We start from the raw sequence: 17,920 nt of genomic DNA on the forward strand, positions 1-17,920 counted from the left end.
ATGAGATTTTTAGTCCCATTCCTAGTTACAACCATAGACATCTCTATGGGCCGGTCTTCATATCAGAGTTTAGGTGTTATAAGTAAAATTTCTGGGACGGACACAAGACAATTCTGGTGTGGGCTTGGATATAAATATAAATAAACTAATTCTAAATAGCAATTTTTTGTTTAATAATGTAGTTAGAATGCTTGTATCTCTGGTGATGTTTATTCATTTTAATTTTTATTTTAATCAATTTTATTTTAATAGTCACTTCTTAATATAAATAGTGAAGCCAGTCACGGCGCGGGGGCACAAAGAGTTACTGGTTCTGAATTCGATCCTCACTCGAAGACTCGAAATAAAAAAAATTATGAAATTTATATTTCCATTTCTTCGCAATCTAATTCGGAGGAAAGTGGGGAACGGTTAACACTAGGTTTCCTTTGCCTACTATGCTGTTTGGGGATGCAGCGTGAAGCTGATTTATTTAATATAAATAGTTCCCGCCAAAAATCATAAATTTTTATTTTTAGTTTAACACTCGATGTCGTCACCTAAACATGTTTACCATACTACGTATGCATAAGCCAATATCGAATTCAACGAAACAGAGGCGTCGCTATAACAATGATAATACTATGTAACTAATGAACTTTCTATTTTATCGATTGTCCAAAAATATTCCGGAACTACTTTCCATACATTTTAAATTCTAAGGGACGGGAGAAATTATAGTATCACGCTTCTATATGCGCAAGGGTGCGCAATGAATAGGAATGAGTATAAAAGAAAGTATAATAGATCATAACTTATTAAATGTGACGACTATGGCGTTTTCTTATATTTATACTTTGTGAAAGAAAAATTACATTTCTATATATTCGCTGATAAAATATATGGGATAAGAGAGAAAAATATTTATATATTTATACCAATTTTTGTCGAAAAACCTGTACTGAAATTTATTAACTGTGCTTAAACTTTAGTTAGATAAACAATTTGGTTACAGCAGGGAATCACTGGGTCAAAAAACTAGTTAGTTTCCATTTCTATGAAGTACATATTTTATCAACAGTAACAGTTAAAATTATTACAAAAATATCGATATTCTTTGTACTTTTCGTTTATTAGGAGATATGGAGCGCTAGGTAATCGGCACCCATTTAATACCGCGTTTAAAAAAAATATTAACATTCCTCTAAGCGAGAATCGAATATGGGTTAAACTATCATAAAATACTTTCCGGTTGCACCACTAAAATCTTATAGGAAGTGAAGATTAACTTATTTATTTTACCGCTAACTCTATTTACTGAGATGACGTAGGAGTATCTAAAATACTTATTATTTCTTTGATATATTTATTTCTCGCCTTAGAAATTAGATTTATCATGTCTCCTCCATACGTATCACTGACTTTTAGCCGATCATTTTCTTAATTATCGGAAGAGCGACCAATTAAGATATGATCTGCACTACCGCGTACAATGATGATTAAAATCCTATCTGCATATAATTTTAATATACTTCCATATTAAATTTATTACTATCCGTCTAATCCATTTATTAATAAATAAAGCAACAAACCACTGGAGGCCAATTTCTAAAGGCAAACGTGATATTTAATTCAAATACCACTTCTCACCACCATTTGTGTGGTCACTGCATTGGTAGTGGTAGTCAGACGCGATTTTCCATTGCATCAGTGCGTGTGCTCCGCGAGTGCTGTGACAGTGATGCTAGCGTGTGTACACCGCTTTATATTGTGAACGGAATAGCCGTGTTAAAATGAACGGTAAGATTTTGTTTAATTTAAATTTAAAAATTATATTAAATTATATTTATTAATCAATCATAAATAATAAAAAAAGAAATTGTATTAAAATATTTTAAAATTAATAATAACTACGGGTATATTTTTAATCTGTTCACATTGCAAAGGCGGGAAAATATTTTTTAAATAAAAACATTTAATTGCGATTTAAATTTAAAAAGAAAAAATGAAATGATAATTTTAATTTTTGTTTGAAAATTGAATATAGGTATCGTTTGAGGAACAACATTTAAAATTCTATAAAAAAATACCTTTCATCGGATCGGTACGGTAAAAAGCATATAAGATAAAATAAAAAATAGTAATTTCAAAAATAATTTAAAGATACCAACGAATGTGTAAATTTAAACAAATACTACCAACTATGTAGAATTAACACTATTGTGCACACGCGTGAAAGCTAGTGATTATCATAACGAAATATTAAAAAATATATTCCAAAACAGTCTTGCGGTAAGTAATTAAAAATTTTGATAAAATAAAAGTGCTTATAAAATTAACGTCAAAGATCTTCAGGAACGGGGTGTCTTATCACTTGAGATTCCCTCTGCCTACCCTGCTATATGCGGAATATAGCGAAAGCTGATTTATTTGATTTATATTTCGATTTTTTATCTTTATATATTCTCTTGATCTCGATTGTTCTTGTTTAATATGCAACTTTAACCGTTACTGTTTATTAGTGCATCCCGAGATAACTATAGCACGAAACCAATCTAGAACTTTTACATTTATAAACTGAAAATATATTTAAATTATTATTATTGATTATTTAATGGGGTTATTAAAACTATAGTCAAATATAAAAAAAATATATTATACTGTTAACATTAGTCATTAGGTATGGTTTTCATAATAATTTAAAATCAATAGAAACGCGTGATAGTAACGAGTGGGAGTCGTAGCTAGTACCTACTAATAACTAAGAAATCTTGTTAGATATATCTCCACAAAAACATTTTCTAGTTTCTTATTTATATGGTTCTTCCTGTACGAGAATCTTGAAATATCTCTTTGGAACAGGCATGGTTTTCATAGCAAGATTTTTGTCTTTCTATGTTCAAAATTTAATGTCCGATTTTTGATCTGAATTTATTAATTTCAAAGTAAATAAACACATTTAGTAAAAAACCATGCTCAAGATAAAATAGAACAACAAAAATATTGTTAAAACCAGTAAGTATATTAGGCAGATAAATTAAAATTTAGATATGCATAATGACTTTTGCTATAATAAAACATCGTTCCCACTAAGTTCTTTACTTTCTGCCAAATTCTAAAACCAATGTTGAGTGACGGGATTTAACCTACACTTTATGTTATTAGCAGAGCGAGAAAATGAAAAAAAAATCTTTTCCTCGAGTGGAAATCGAACTCACAACCTTTCATATTTACAATCGTCGTCGTGTCCCTATACCATTGCTGGCCAGATAACTATATAAATAGTACCATAGGATTTAAATATTCTAAATACTCTTAAATATAAATGAAACATGATTTAAAAAAAAAAAGGAAAAATCTACAAATTATGTAAATTCACGAGCAATATTGTCATTGTCATTATGAATACCATTTTCGGATTAAAGAAAGCAAAACGTGATTGATTTCATAGTTTCTCTTCAATTGTCCGTTGAGATTAATATTGTTTGTTTTACAAAACAATCCACATTTTATTTATATAGCTCGCTACTTTAAATAATTTCATATATATATATTATACCAATAACTCTACAATAATACTTACAAAAATCATTGAGATCGATTCTTATGTTGATGGTAGGTCTGAATTTTTATCGAACGACTAAAAATGTATGATAGCTTCTTTAAATAAATTTGACAAAAATATCATTCTTATTTGAAAAAAAAATCTTGTTCATGCAGCTAATTATGCTATTATCTATCTGTGATTACTATATAAGAACCAAAAGCCAGTTTTTTTTTTCGTTATATTTTGTTTTCATTTTTCGCCGAATTCTGGAGTCAATGACTGTTGAATGAACGTGTTGAGTGGAGATCGAACCCACAACCTGTCGAGTTTATAGTCCCTGGTTTAGGCCCCTGACCACGGCCACGATTTAGGCGCCTTAGTATTTATTATATTTTAACTTTAACTATGTTTTCTGGTGAAAATAATTAGCTTTCTTCAGTCACACAATCGGAATCACCAACATGGAAATTTGATATACATATAATTTCACAGTTTATCATAATAATATAGAGTATAGTCTGTCTGTCGTAATAGTAACTCGAGTGGAAAATCCACTTGTAGCTTAGAAAAATATAGACTATGTCCCCGGAACCGATTACACACGCTTGTTCTAGGGTTTTGTTAAAAGAAAGTTATTTATGCAATTTATACTTTCATATATTACGTATGAAAGTTTTAGTAACTATTATTTATGTAATTTTATTGGAAACAAAAGAAATATTATTATATTTATTTTTATTTTAAAATAAAATAATTGTTTATATCCGTAATTATTGAATATTGAACATATTATCAGCGGATGTATAGGACATCCGTAAATATAATGAAAATTCGTAAGTATATAGTAGGGTAGCCACAGGGAACCTAAGGTCAAGACACTTGTTCCCCACTTTCCGTCTAAATTTTCTTTATTTCTGTTTTGGAGTTGTAAACCAGATATGTAACCAAAATGTAAGTAATTAATTCCCCCGAGTGGGAATCGAATCGCCACAACCTTCATGTTTACAGTCAGACGCGTGCCTATAAAATATTTATTAAATATTTATCAACTATGTCATATATATTAAAATAATACAATATTTTGCTAGCCGACATTACACAAGAACTTCTATTCTAGCTGTGGGAACTAATAGCAAAGAACTGCAAACTACCCCTGAATAGAATTTTTCTTTAATACAACGTCATTCAATACTTTTCAATGGTTTTCCGCGTTATACACTCGACCGCTTTCTAATAGCTATGGGAAAACTAGGAAAACTAGGCATAAATTAGTATACTTTAGCAAGTTTCTTGAAAATTATTATATAAGCGTGTTATGTTTGCCATATGGTACATAATATTTATATAAAAAAAAATATTTTGCATGTTTTACATAAGTTTTACTTGACTTCTATGTTCACTTAAACTTTTTGATATATAATTTTTCTCTGGTAACATTTCGTTTAGGAGAGTGAGACATAATAAAGGCTTATATTACGGAGTAGGTAAATAATAATAATAAACATGCTTTTTTGCTGCAGCAAATTTCTAGAACAAATCTAATATGAATATAATAATATATAACTTGTATAAGTTTGTAATAATCTTATACAAGTATTTCATACGTACCTATTTATTCTATTCATTATATCAGTGTGAACGTATCAATTAATTGAGAAAAATTAAAATAGCAAAGAAAAATTATTATTATTATTATTTTTTGATGGCGTTGACTTGAAACCTTTACTTTTTCTCTATTTCAAATAACCATAGATCTAAATATTTGATATTAGTATCAAATGAATAGGTTTAAAATTTCCATGCATTCTCCAGATAAATTTTCTTAACAGACGGACAACTGAAGTGAACCCTAAAAAACCCACTCGCTAGGAAAAAACAAATTTTAAAACCTACACAAGCACACTCAAGGCATTTGTTTGCTTGAAATGAACTAAATAAAGTATAGGTTTTAGTATTAAAGATGATACCATTTCACTTTTACGGTGGACGGACACCGTGTGTGATCTAAGCTTAGTGCTTCGATGTTAATCAGACCGAACACTTTTGGTAAACAATTTTAATTAACTTTCACCTAACGAAAGTACTGAACCTAAATAGGTGAGGTTTTGTAATACATGCGTATGATAATTCCACGCCTAAATTTGGAATGGCGGAAGGTATAAACTTTTATTGTAGAGTTATAACAATATTGTTACTTGTTTTTGTTGCTATGATTATAATGTAATAGTCATTATGTATTTGTATATATGCTATTCATTTTATTAGGAAAACCTAGCATTTTCCAAAGTAAATGCTAGCTGTGCAATATTTTAATTAAAATTTCGGAATTTCTTTAATTTTTTTTTACGAACAAATAAATTATTTTCCAGATGTTTTTTTGTATTTCTAAGTTTCTTTTGCATTTAAAATACAAGCTTAGATTTCTCTTTTACTTTTATATAAAGGCACTAAATTAGTAGGCACTAAATTAAATATAACTTACAGGTCAAACGATCATCGTCCTAAAAAAATTCATATAAAAATACCATCTCTATCCATTTTATCAGCAACTAATATATCTGTCAATCATTTACTTTTACAATACGAGTACAATTAATGTGAGTCAGCATATTATATTGTAATTTGCAACAAATGCATATAATACAGTCTAATAATCTAGACACTTAAACTTTTTCTTTTTACATTGAGATATTCACGGTGGATGCTTCAAGTTGTGTCCCACATATAGCAGTATACGTAGAGGGAACCTAGACGGAAACTATTGTTAGGAAGTGTGTTACGTATTCGTTCTCCGATTTCCTCCTTACAAGATATCTTTCGAGATATTGACTGAACTTTTGACCTTTTATTAAAAATAGCGCAAAAAATAAAATAATTCATTCCTCCGAATGGGAATCGAATCCAGAACCGCCGCGCTTACAGTTAAAGCCTCAATTCTCTTATCGTAGCAAGAATTTTCTTCAATACTTCTTTTCATTATTTATTCTAAAGCTTCAATAAGCATTATGAACATCTATATTTTTCTTTATTATATCTCTCGTACTTTATTTTCTTTTGACCATCAACCTAAGAAGCAAACTGAGAAGCAATATCTTGCTATTAAATATTTATATTTTGACTGGTTGATTGAATATTTTCTACAATAATATATAATATTCAAAATTGTAGCAAGTAAAAAAAAATTTAAATAAATAACGTGCGTTTTTTAAAATTATTAACAGTGTTTAACAGTTTCTTATTTTATTCCAATTCCAAAAATAAAAATAATACAAAAAAAAAAAAAATTTACAAATTATAAAAGTACTTAATAAATAATTAACAAATACAAAAACATAGATATAGCTATATTAAAATAAAAATCTGAGGATATAAGAAAGCGTCGGTCTGTGCGTAAGCGCATCACGTCGAATGAAAGTGACCGTAGTGCCGTCGAAGGTCATGGGCGTTGCATGGTAATGAACTTCCTCCTGCTTAAAGAATAATGATATCGATTTATCTCCTAGCGTTTATATTTGTATTGTGTAAATAAAAAAAGGTTCTTTTTTATTTTACGCTTTTTTAGCTTGAATCCTGCATACACAGGATAGGCAGAGGGGAACTTGGAAAGCTAGTGCTAGGACACGTCGTTCCCACACTTTTCGATGTCGGTTAAAAATGTATATTTCACGTAAATTTAATAAAATTTTTTATGTAAGGAATTTTTAAATTGACTAATAGACAATATATTGTCTTTTGTATGACAATATATTGTATAAGGCAGACCCTGGTCAATAGCCGGGATTAATGTCAGGAAGAAGGAATGAAGGAATATGGCGTTCAGTTCCGCCATTCAACATTCAATGCCTCCAGAATTCGGTGGAAAGTGAGGAACACAAGTATCTTTACACTCAGGCTCCTTCTACCTACCCTGCTACATGCGGGATCTGTATCCCGCTGAAAAAAAAAAATTGAATTTATAATTCAGTTTATATATTTGTTATTCAATTATCAAATGGCGCATTAATGTCATGATAGCTATTATGTATTCAGAATTACTTAACAAACGTAATTTTTTTTCTACATAATTTCAATGGAAACGGTTCTCACAGAGTTTTGTAGGTCTTTTTACTTAACAGAAAGTGGAATTTTTGTCGTAAACAGACAATGATAATGCATCAAGGGGATTGACGTGGGAAGTATTTTGTAGTACATTGCACTATTAATATATTATTAGTTTAAACATTCAGAAAGTTGTCAAATTGGGTTTAAATTGCCTTTTCTTATAAAAAAAATTGATATTATCTTGATGTTCTTATTCGACGTAATTATGTTATATTTAATAACAGGTTCATTTTAACAGAGATATTTCAAAAAAACGTTTATACGATTTCGTAAAACAACGTGCATTTAAAATCATTAATTTTTCCATGTAGGAAATACTTTGCTCTCTTTATTTGTTATGAAAAATAAATACAAAATACTAAATTACTATTTTTTAATAATGCTGCAACATATTTTAAATAGAAGAGTCTCTGTACTTTGCAAATACTGTAGTTTTACTAATAAATTTGTCTATTTTTTTAAATTCAAATTCGTTTTTAATATAAAAACGAAAAAATATTAAAAAAAACTGTACAAGCAATAAAATTTTCCGTTGCAATTATTAACAAGAAGCAAACGAGCGTAACATATGTCTAAATGAACCGGAACATTCAGTCCAGACATTACTGAAAACACAGTATGGAGCAACATTAACTTTGGCAACAACAAACGTTATGTTTATAAATTATATAAGATTCGCGTGAGAAGTTCACGGAACTAACCAGAATATTCATATATTAAAGTTTTTAAGCAATAGAATAAAAAACTATACAGTCAGTAGGGGAATTGCCGTAAAACACGAACTCTCTTAAATAAACCGCTACTTCGCAATTATATGTGAACGTTAAACAAACGTGTGTTTCTTTTGTAAATGTAAAAACACATTAGGTTCGTATGGCACAGTTTAAATTGCTTATACGAATGTATGTGTACTTTAGTATATTGTCGTCTCGACAACCTTCTGGTGTAGTTGTGATTTATATGTAAACGCGACAGGTTGTGGGTTCGATTTCAACTCGATAACAACGAAATATTTAATATTTTCATTTTCGTCGTTCTACGGAGTGTCTTAACGTTAGGTTTCCAGGTTCACAAACTTCCTTTACACTTCCTACCCTACTACGTGAGTGATACAGTATGAATCTAACGCGACAGGTTGTAGATTCGATTCCCACTCAAGGGAATGTAACATTTAGTATTTCTATTTGCTTCGCTGTGGTGTCGAGCCTCGAGAATTTCGCAGAAAATAGGGAACCAAAAATCTTACCACTGGGTTCCCTTTACCCATTGTGTGCGGAAAACAGTGAGACGTTAAAAAACACTAAGAAATAATATAACAATCATTTTTTTCTTGTATCTTTGAATATTTGTTGCAATGTAATCAATAAAAAAAAAACAAAACAGAATAAAAACATAATATACGCCATAATTTAACTTTAATAAACTTTTATAAGGCTAACTTTATATATTTTAAATCTACGAGTGAACTTCCACCTAACTTCCTAGCTATTTGCCGCTCTGTTTGGTACTTGATCTCCATAAAGCTAATTTTCCGGACGTTGACAGTGTTTTAGAAAACAATAAGAAGTTTCTTCATACAGACATACTTTTATTACCTAATATTCAATGAAAATGCCTTTTGCTTAAGAAATAAGATCATAATCTTTTTTAATTCGTATGTCTTTTTTAAACTAAAGTTACGATTTATACAATAATAAATACAATATCTTATATTTGTTACATGTTTTAAAATATTCTAATTATGCCTTATTTATGAATTTAAATAAATAAATCAAGTGTTTTAATGAAGAAAATAGTCTTTGTGTATTTATACAACGTTCATATATCGACATCAACGCGTCGTAAGCTAAATAACTTTAAGTATGCGTGAGACATCAAAATTATAAACAGCTCACTATTTACTAAAAATAATATTTTATTGTAATTAATAATAATTCACTGCTATTTATTACTAAGAATAATATTTTCGATTGCTAAAATAAAAAAGTAAAAAAAATGGACTATATAAAATAACATCTATCTTTAAAATACAATATTCATATAGAAATATAATCATATAGAAATATATTCATATAGAAATATATTCATATAGAAATATATTCATATAGAAATATAATATATATAGGATTCATATAGAAATGAAAGCCTTCATGTCATTTTATTAAGGTACCTCAAAAGGAAAAACCAGAACCATCAAAGAATCACTTTTTGTCCGTCTGTCTGTCTGTTCAAGACCATTTATTTCAAGATTGCGTGGAGGTGTCAAGTTTTTTGCAGCGTTTTGTATGAATTCACTTCATTGACAATCGAAACCTGTGGACCGACAGTTATAAAATTTTGCACGAATCACTTCGTGCTTTACTTATAATACGAACAAAGTTCGAAAAATGGAAATTAATATGTATAATTGTATTTAGTTAATTTCTGTTGAAATAATGGTATAAACTGTGCTTCCCTGTAACCTGTAAACTTGAAATTGACACGAAACTCTCGGTGTGAGAGTTCTAATCGCACTTAACCTGTCTTTTTATACTCTCCGTCTCTCCGTCTCTGCAGAAATGGATAATGCTTACTTCGTAATATACGACAAATATAAATAATAATAAAAATAAAACATACCAGTTCTTAAAATGCTTAATAATATGTAACATCCATTATAATATTCTATTACTTATAAATAAACAATTATGGATAAAGAGTAAGAGCAGAAATTTCTCTCGGTAATTACATTTTTGCATATCGTTTCGTTTTACGGTTACAATCCGTAGCCATTATAAATTTTACTCGTTTGTATTTAAATAATTATAATAATACTATACTGTTAAATTGGATTAAAAAAGAAACAGTCTTACTTGCTTTGTACGCTAAGTTCAAATTTGCTCGAATTCGTAAGACTTTAGAAATTTAAATCGAATATAATAAATAACGTTGATTATATTCTGTTATATATTTTTCCTCTATTATGGTATACATATGTAATTAAATTGTATTTGCTATTGATTAAAGTTTACTCTTCTTTCTTCTTTTTAGCCCTTATAGAAAGCATGTATTTATAGAAATAGGAAAGGCACCAATAACTGAAAACTGCCTAAACTTAAATATATATATTAAGTTTAAGGCTGACTTGTTAATGTATTACTATATAAAATATATATTAATAAGACATTAGTAATACATAATAATAATAATATAATAATTAGAACTACAATTTCCAATAGGAAAACGCAGAAATATAGGCATCATATTAATAGCACACGTACAACTATTACGTTATATTATACAAGCGTAAAATTTTAACTTGCTAAACTTAAATTTACATTGCAAATACCCACCATTTTGCTGGCATATATCGATAATATCCATACATAAATATAGTATGAGCCAATAACTTCAATAAGAAACGAATCATAATAAGTAATTGACATTAAAATGAGTAACTTCGTGCAACCTGAGCGTCGTTAGTCCAATAACCTGAAATATCCAGTATTGAAAAATTACTTTTATTTTCGTCCTCATACGGCATACTTTTATCATTTACTAAATGTAGAGACGCGTAAATATGTGTTTTCTCGAATAGCTAGAGTGAAACGTGTAACGGTCGGTGAACAGCACGAGATGTTCTGCAGCTCTTGGGACGGATTAAAATCGAATCTGTTTCCTAAAATTATGTTTCCATTGTGGCGCAGGCGCAGTTGAATTGACCTTTGAAAATATAATGTTAAAGATATTGTGGGAAGGTCTCGCAAAAATATGATGGGGAGGCATGTATGAAGAGATCAATGACCGTAGCGTTTGGCGTTCAGTTCTCGAGCATGGAGGAGAAGCATATTTTTTTTTTCTAGAAAAACATTGCAAATTATTATTAATATGTAAGAGTAAATATAGTGCTCTGTATCAAGAAAAACGTATTTTTTTTACATTTTTGAGAAAATTGGACTTAAGAAAAGAAATTTTATAACAAAATTCGAATTTAAAAGGCATAAGATGTCATTTTCATAACATTATAATGGCATAGCATGTATCCATACCTATATTATAAATTCGAAACTAACTCTGTCTGTCTGTCTGTCTTTTACGCAATCAGGGCCAAACCGCTAATTTTATTGTGATAAAATACTCATATAGAGATACTTGAGGTTCCCGGGATGAACATAGGATACTTTTTTTTCTCATATTTGTATTATTATCGATATATAACTAATGTATCCTATTGCAACATCAAAAACACTTTCGATTGACTCCCATCGATTGACAAACCCATAGCTACAACCATTATAAACAATCAAATAGCTATGGAGTTACGTGCCTCATTTGAAATTAAAAGCACGCAGCATAACGCAATTGTTAGAAAGTAATACCACCATAATTATTTATTACTTCTTTATATATGACATACGCTCGACAACATAATATTACATAGAGAAACATTATGTATAGAAAATAGAAAATATGGGGGAATAATTTTAATGAAATAAATCAATGTATATGTGTTGTTGTTATTGTTAGTACAGTAGTGTAGCAAAGGATTGTAAACGACGCCAATAACGAATGACGTACGCTAGAATTCTGTATATTATTTTTTCTATTTATAAAAAACAAGATAAAAGAGCTTTTGAATTATCTGCTGATAAATGATCACCGCGTACGACCCCTTCTAAATTGCACCATAGGAGCTACAGAATTATTATTTTATTTTGCCTTTATTATAATTTAAATATTAAATTCATGGCCAATTAACACAAAGGCCGTAGCAATATAATTTACACGCATTTTAGATTTTAGACGCTGTTTCCCGCACACAGCAGGGTAGGTAGAGGGAACCTAGTGTTAAGATACTCCGTTCCCCACTTTCTGCCGAATTCTGGAGGCATTGCGTTATGAGTGGCAGTAATGTGGTAGATGAGGAACGCCGTAAAAATGCATACACTTTCAAAATATACAAAAATGTATGTCATAATAGTTTTATAAATGGCATCCGATCGTATTTACCGCTAAAAGCGTATCCAAAATCGTGGGAACAGCGAAGACGGTCGCGGTCATGGCCGGTTCCGCTCTACATCTAGCATACCGGCGTATGCTAGCTACTGCATAGTGCTTCCGTTTGTTTCTTTCATATTATTCTTATTTATAATATAAGAATGTTATATGGAATTATTAAAAAAATATAAAAGGCAATTATTAATATATGAAAAGTCGCTGAAATCAATAGGCAAAAAGATATAACAAAAGTTTTATTAGTAGAAATCCATTTTTTTACCTGTTTATATCCTTAATATAAAAGGAATATAAATAAATATGATAAAGGTCAATCCTGAATTTTATTTCATACAGTACAGAATACAAATCAGTTTTCGAAATTGTAATCTTCGCTCTTAACACTAGGTTCCCTCTGCCTACCCTGGTGTGTGCGGGATGTAGCGTGAAGCTGAAAGAAATATTGCTGTAATGCTTGAAATCAATTCGTTATAATTAAAACTGACGCTTTCTTAGATAAAATATAAAGACGAAATCAAATAATATTATTAAAAAAAATTTCAAAATCGGTTCACCCAGTCAAAAGTTATGAGGTAACAAATATAAAAAACAAATACAGTCGAATTGATAACTTCCTTTTCTTACAGAAGTCGGTTAAAATAAAAAATTATGTGCTTAATTTTTAAACGAAATCTCAACACGTCCACAGTTAGACTTATTTTTGACATCTTGCCCCTGGTTCGGTTGTGAGGCATTCGGCTGAGAACTTTTCGGCCTCATACTTCAACAGTGCACTGATTAATTATAAGAGTGTAGTATCCCGTTAGTCTTTACTGACATAATGACAAAGGAAGTAAATAGAAAGTGTGACCCAAAATCCGTTTCAAACAATTTTACATTGCAGGAATTTGCATAAACAAATCTAGTTACCAAGTCTTTAATATAATTTTTTTTTTGAGTATTATTTCTCTGCATTGCCCATATAAATAATACGGAGAATAATGTCACAAAAATGACAGTAGGATTATTAAAATAAGATATTATATTATTATTATTAAATATTAATATAATATGTTATATAACATTTTTTTTTAATTTCAGGGTCGCGGCTATGGTTGGTCGCAGTAACAATACAAATTTTACTGTCAATTGCAAATTGTAGCAAAACGCCTCATTATCGTCGTTCCTTGGTCCAGCAAGGAGTAAGTTCTGCCACAATAACAAAATAGTATAGATTTTTTAAATATTTCAAAATAATGTGTGCTAATTTTGTATTCTTTTTTCCAGAATTTGCCAGTTTCGAAAGGAGGATGGCGACCGGTTATAGGGTCAGGTGGACTTTTATATAATCCTCTAGGGACAGCTCCCCTTCATGCTCCGTCATACAAAATACCTGTGCCCGTGCTAGACTTATATCCGTCTTCTAGCCGACCGCTAGCCGCAAGAGATGTTACTAAACTGACATCGATAGCCCAATCCTATAAACCGACGACACATAGAACCGTCTCTGTTTCTAACCACCCTCTGCCTGCAAATCAACCTATCAATTCATACTTAAATCCCTTTGCCTTACCGAATAATTTGAATCATTACAAATTCATCCAGAACTATCCAGTCGATAGCGTCCTTATCAGGAATCCGAATAACGCTTACGCCGCTCGTCCAGTCTTGCAGAAGCAGCAAACGAAACAAAAGCCTCAATATCACAATAACATACTGCAGCAGTTGACAAACGTTCAGCCGATTCAATTTGGGCAGTATTCTACCGTGAAACCGTTAGATATATTCACTAAGTCGAATGCACACTCAAGACCGGATGGCAAGCGGCCACATTCGGCAGAAACGGAAATCTTTAAACCAGAAGTCTTCAAGCTCGGTGATACGGACACAGCGTCTCAATTTATAAGCCAATCTGTGAAAACAGCACAACAACAATCTTACACGCCGTCAAAGTTCCCTATTAACCAATATGGACATCCATTCCGAGACACCGTCTTCCCGCCAAGTATATTAGGTACGTTATATAAAAAAGTTAAAAGTATTACTGCGTCACAGGTAAAAATAAGGATACATATTTATTTGATCATTAATTTCAGGTACATTTGGATCCTTTGGCCTGCAACCTGTCAAAGGAAGAGATCCAGTATACCCCACGACTAAGACTACGTTTTTGCCGCCTCAAACTACAAAGCAGACATTATTTAATACTTATAATTTTTCTCCTAACTTTAAATCGACGCCCGCTTTGTTCGCTACTAGCACTCCTAAGTTAACGACCGCCCAAAACTATAACTATTTCTTTAGTTCCACATTAAACGATCTAGGTAATGTACCAACACCGCAAACGAAACCAGTGTCTTCATTAAAAATAGATCCTAATGTTGGTACTAAATTTAGTTTTAAAGCAAGTCCTCAAGATCATTTTATTAAAAATTTCCATAACTTTGATTACAATAAAATTACAACTTATAGCCCGCCAGCAGTACAAACATCATCGTTGGCTAGTCCCTTATACAATGACTACGGACTTTTAGCTCAAAATACTGTGTTCCAAAACTACAAAAATCAAAATTACTTAAATACAAATTATGATAAAACAAAACAGAAAGTATCTGATAATGTAGGTTTAACGCAACAATTATCTCAGCAATACACGAGTGCACCAGGACTGTTTGACTTAGAAAGCAGTTTGAACGCCTTGACTCATGCTCAACGTCCTTCTTATGCGGTAATAGAAAACACTGATGACGTCACAAGCCACGCATCTGTTGCCCCTTGGACCGTGACTCCACAATCACACGCCCAAACTCAGAAGCCTGATGAACCGGTTACAAGTGCAGATCATGCTAACAATTTATTCGAAAAACCCACAACAATCTTGCCAGATTTACCTGAAGAATACGCTATTGTAACTGAAAGCGATAATAGTGAGAACGTATATAATTACGACAGTCAAGTTGAATCTCAAAGCAGACGTCCGTTAGGAGATGACTTTGAGCCAATTGGAAAAAATAAATTAAAAGAATACTACTATAAAGTATCTACTCCAACATACACTGAACATAAACCATATAGGCGCACTAAGAAACCAACTGAAGCTCCTAAAACTGAGACGACGTCAGCTTCATATGTTGTAAGAGAAACAACTGAAATTCCGTTAGAGTCACTGCCCACGTTACCACCTAATAGGCATTTTAAACGGCCTAGTACTGAACCTACAAGTACAGATAAGATAAGAAAACGGAATAAAATTCGACGAAGGAGACCATTGAACCGTACTAGAGAAGAAACAAGTACTCACAAAGAAGTTCTATCGACAGAAGCCCCTACAACGACTGCTGAAGATATTCATACTATTCGACCTCGTGTCAGACCAGTTAAAACAAGAACGGAAGCGACAGTGACAACACCTAACGAAACCACTGAATTGACAACAAGTGCTTTACCCACTACTGCTCCAACAAGACCAACAATTCTGAAGAAAAAAATGATCGGTCATCGTCGCCCGCTAACAACGCCATCAGATAGATTAGAAACGACCACACAAGCAGCCAAAGAGAAAGATAACAGCAGAGAGTCCTCTATAATGAAGATATCTTCACGTCCCCAGCATTCAAAATCGCCTTTAAATTCGTACCAATTTAAAAATAACGATATTCCTGATTACAGTCACAAGCAGGACGAAAAAGATACTCCAACTAGTGACGTCTCTGTAAGTATTAGTGACACGCTCAGAACTGACACTTTAAAGGAATTTTCATTCCATAGAGATGTTAGACCTGTAGAAATCAAAGAATCAACTACCGCCTCTGTAAAAGACAAGATTGAATATGAAATTACGACTTACGCCCCTCGCTTGGAAGCCAGCTCCAGACCACCAGGAAAAATATCACGACCCAGACTTAAGAACAAACTTGACAGGCCTAAATTCAGCGTTAAAGATTACAGAAACCGTTTGAACTCTACTACAAGCACTACTGAGAAAATTGAAGAAAATACGCCCAAACCAAGATATCCACAGAGAAAACACCCATATACAGAAAGCATTTTTACTGATATCGAAACTACTACAGAAAGGAAAAAGTTTACACCAAAAGAACCGCGACACAAATTAAACAGAACAGAGAATAACGAACAAGAAATACATTCAAGACATGCTTCAAGGCAAAAACAGAATTCGGATAATGCTGAAACTTCAACACAGAGGATATCCTCGCGGATACGTAATGGCCAGCGACGCCGACCTGCTGATAAAGAAGAAAACACCGAGACTTCTACTCATGCACCCCACAAACGACCATTAAGGAAGAGAATCCAAGACTCCGATGCAGGGGAATCAGTACAAGACATATCAGTGACAGAAACAGGCGATCACAGAAACGATATAACCGAAAGAACTAAATCAGAGAGCGCCATCATGAAAATAGCTGATAAAAAGCACCATGAGCCTATAGAACGACTGTTCGAACATTCCCAAAGAGTATCAGACTTAACTCTTGCAGCCAGTAAAGACTATAACACGCCTGGCATGTTCAAAACAATTTCTTCCAACAGCAGAAGGATACCTAGTTACTTTACCATCGCTACAGACGACCCAATACTGCCTATTGAGGCCTTCTTCCCTCAACTTAACCAAAAGAAGGAATCGTAATGTTCCTAAGAACTAAACTTCGACTGCCAAAGCTTCTAGTTTCCAATTTCCGCAATATAACTAGCATTTACAGTGGATACCCACCTGCTGTCTGTCGGTGCTCATTTTAGTATTAAGTTTTCATATCTGGTGATATGATGTCACTAGGCATTGGATTATATGCACTTGGACAGAAAATTAATTTAGAATAATAAATATATGTTTTGATGATTGTATTAAATTGTGAAGGGATTTTACAAAACTATAATAATTGATTAAATTTAGTTTTTATTGGGATATAATTTTTAATTTAGTGTCGATTAAAGAATATTGTTTTTAATAATATTATCAATTTATTATTACTATTTCATTTACTATGGGCACATGGACCGTACTTTTTGTTATCTAATATATTAGTTTTATTATAAAGACATTATTACTAATATAACTAAATAGAAATAATTTCTATATGTTCCTCAATAGATTGCAGTATTTTATAAAAAAAATATTTTAAACATACATAAAAGTATATTTTAAAAAGTGTATATAATTCAATGTTTATAAATAATTAGTATTACAAGTGTATGGCTGTTTTGAGTTCTTTGTTTGTAAGAGTGTATGTTTCTTAAATATTTATGTTAAACTGTAGTGTAGTAGATGTGTAAATAAATTATTTCTTTAAAGTAAAA

At 31.4% G+C, this 17,920-nt stretch overlaps 1 protein-coding gene across 1 annotated transcript; it reads left to right on the plus strand.

The window, feature by feature from the left end:
* The first annotated feature begins 1,644 nt into the window (after positions 1-1,644).
* Positions 1,645-17,920, plus strand: LOC146531897 (uncharacterized). The gene is made up of 4 exons (XM_085197201.1): positions 1,645-1,779; positions 13,703-13,803; positions 13,889-14,615; positions 14,698-17,920. The coding sequence occupies exons 1-4, from the start codon at positions 1,773-1,775 to the stop codon at positions 17,250-17,252; spliced, it is 3,390 nt and encodes a 1,129-aa protein (XP_085053327.1). The 5' UTR covers positions 1,645-1,772; the 3' UTR covers positions 17,253-17,920.

Source organism: Heliconius melpomene, chromosome 14 (genome assembly GCF_056956725.1).
Source record: "Heliconius melpomene rosina isolate 202511_hmr_F chromosome 14, ASM5695672v1, whole genome shotgun sequence".
Lineage (NCBI taxonomy): Eukaryota > Metazoa > Arthropoda > Insecta > Lepidoptera > Nymphalidae > Heliconius > Heliconius melpomene.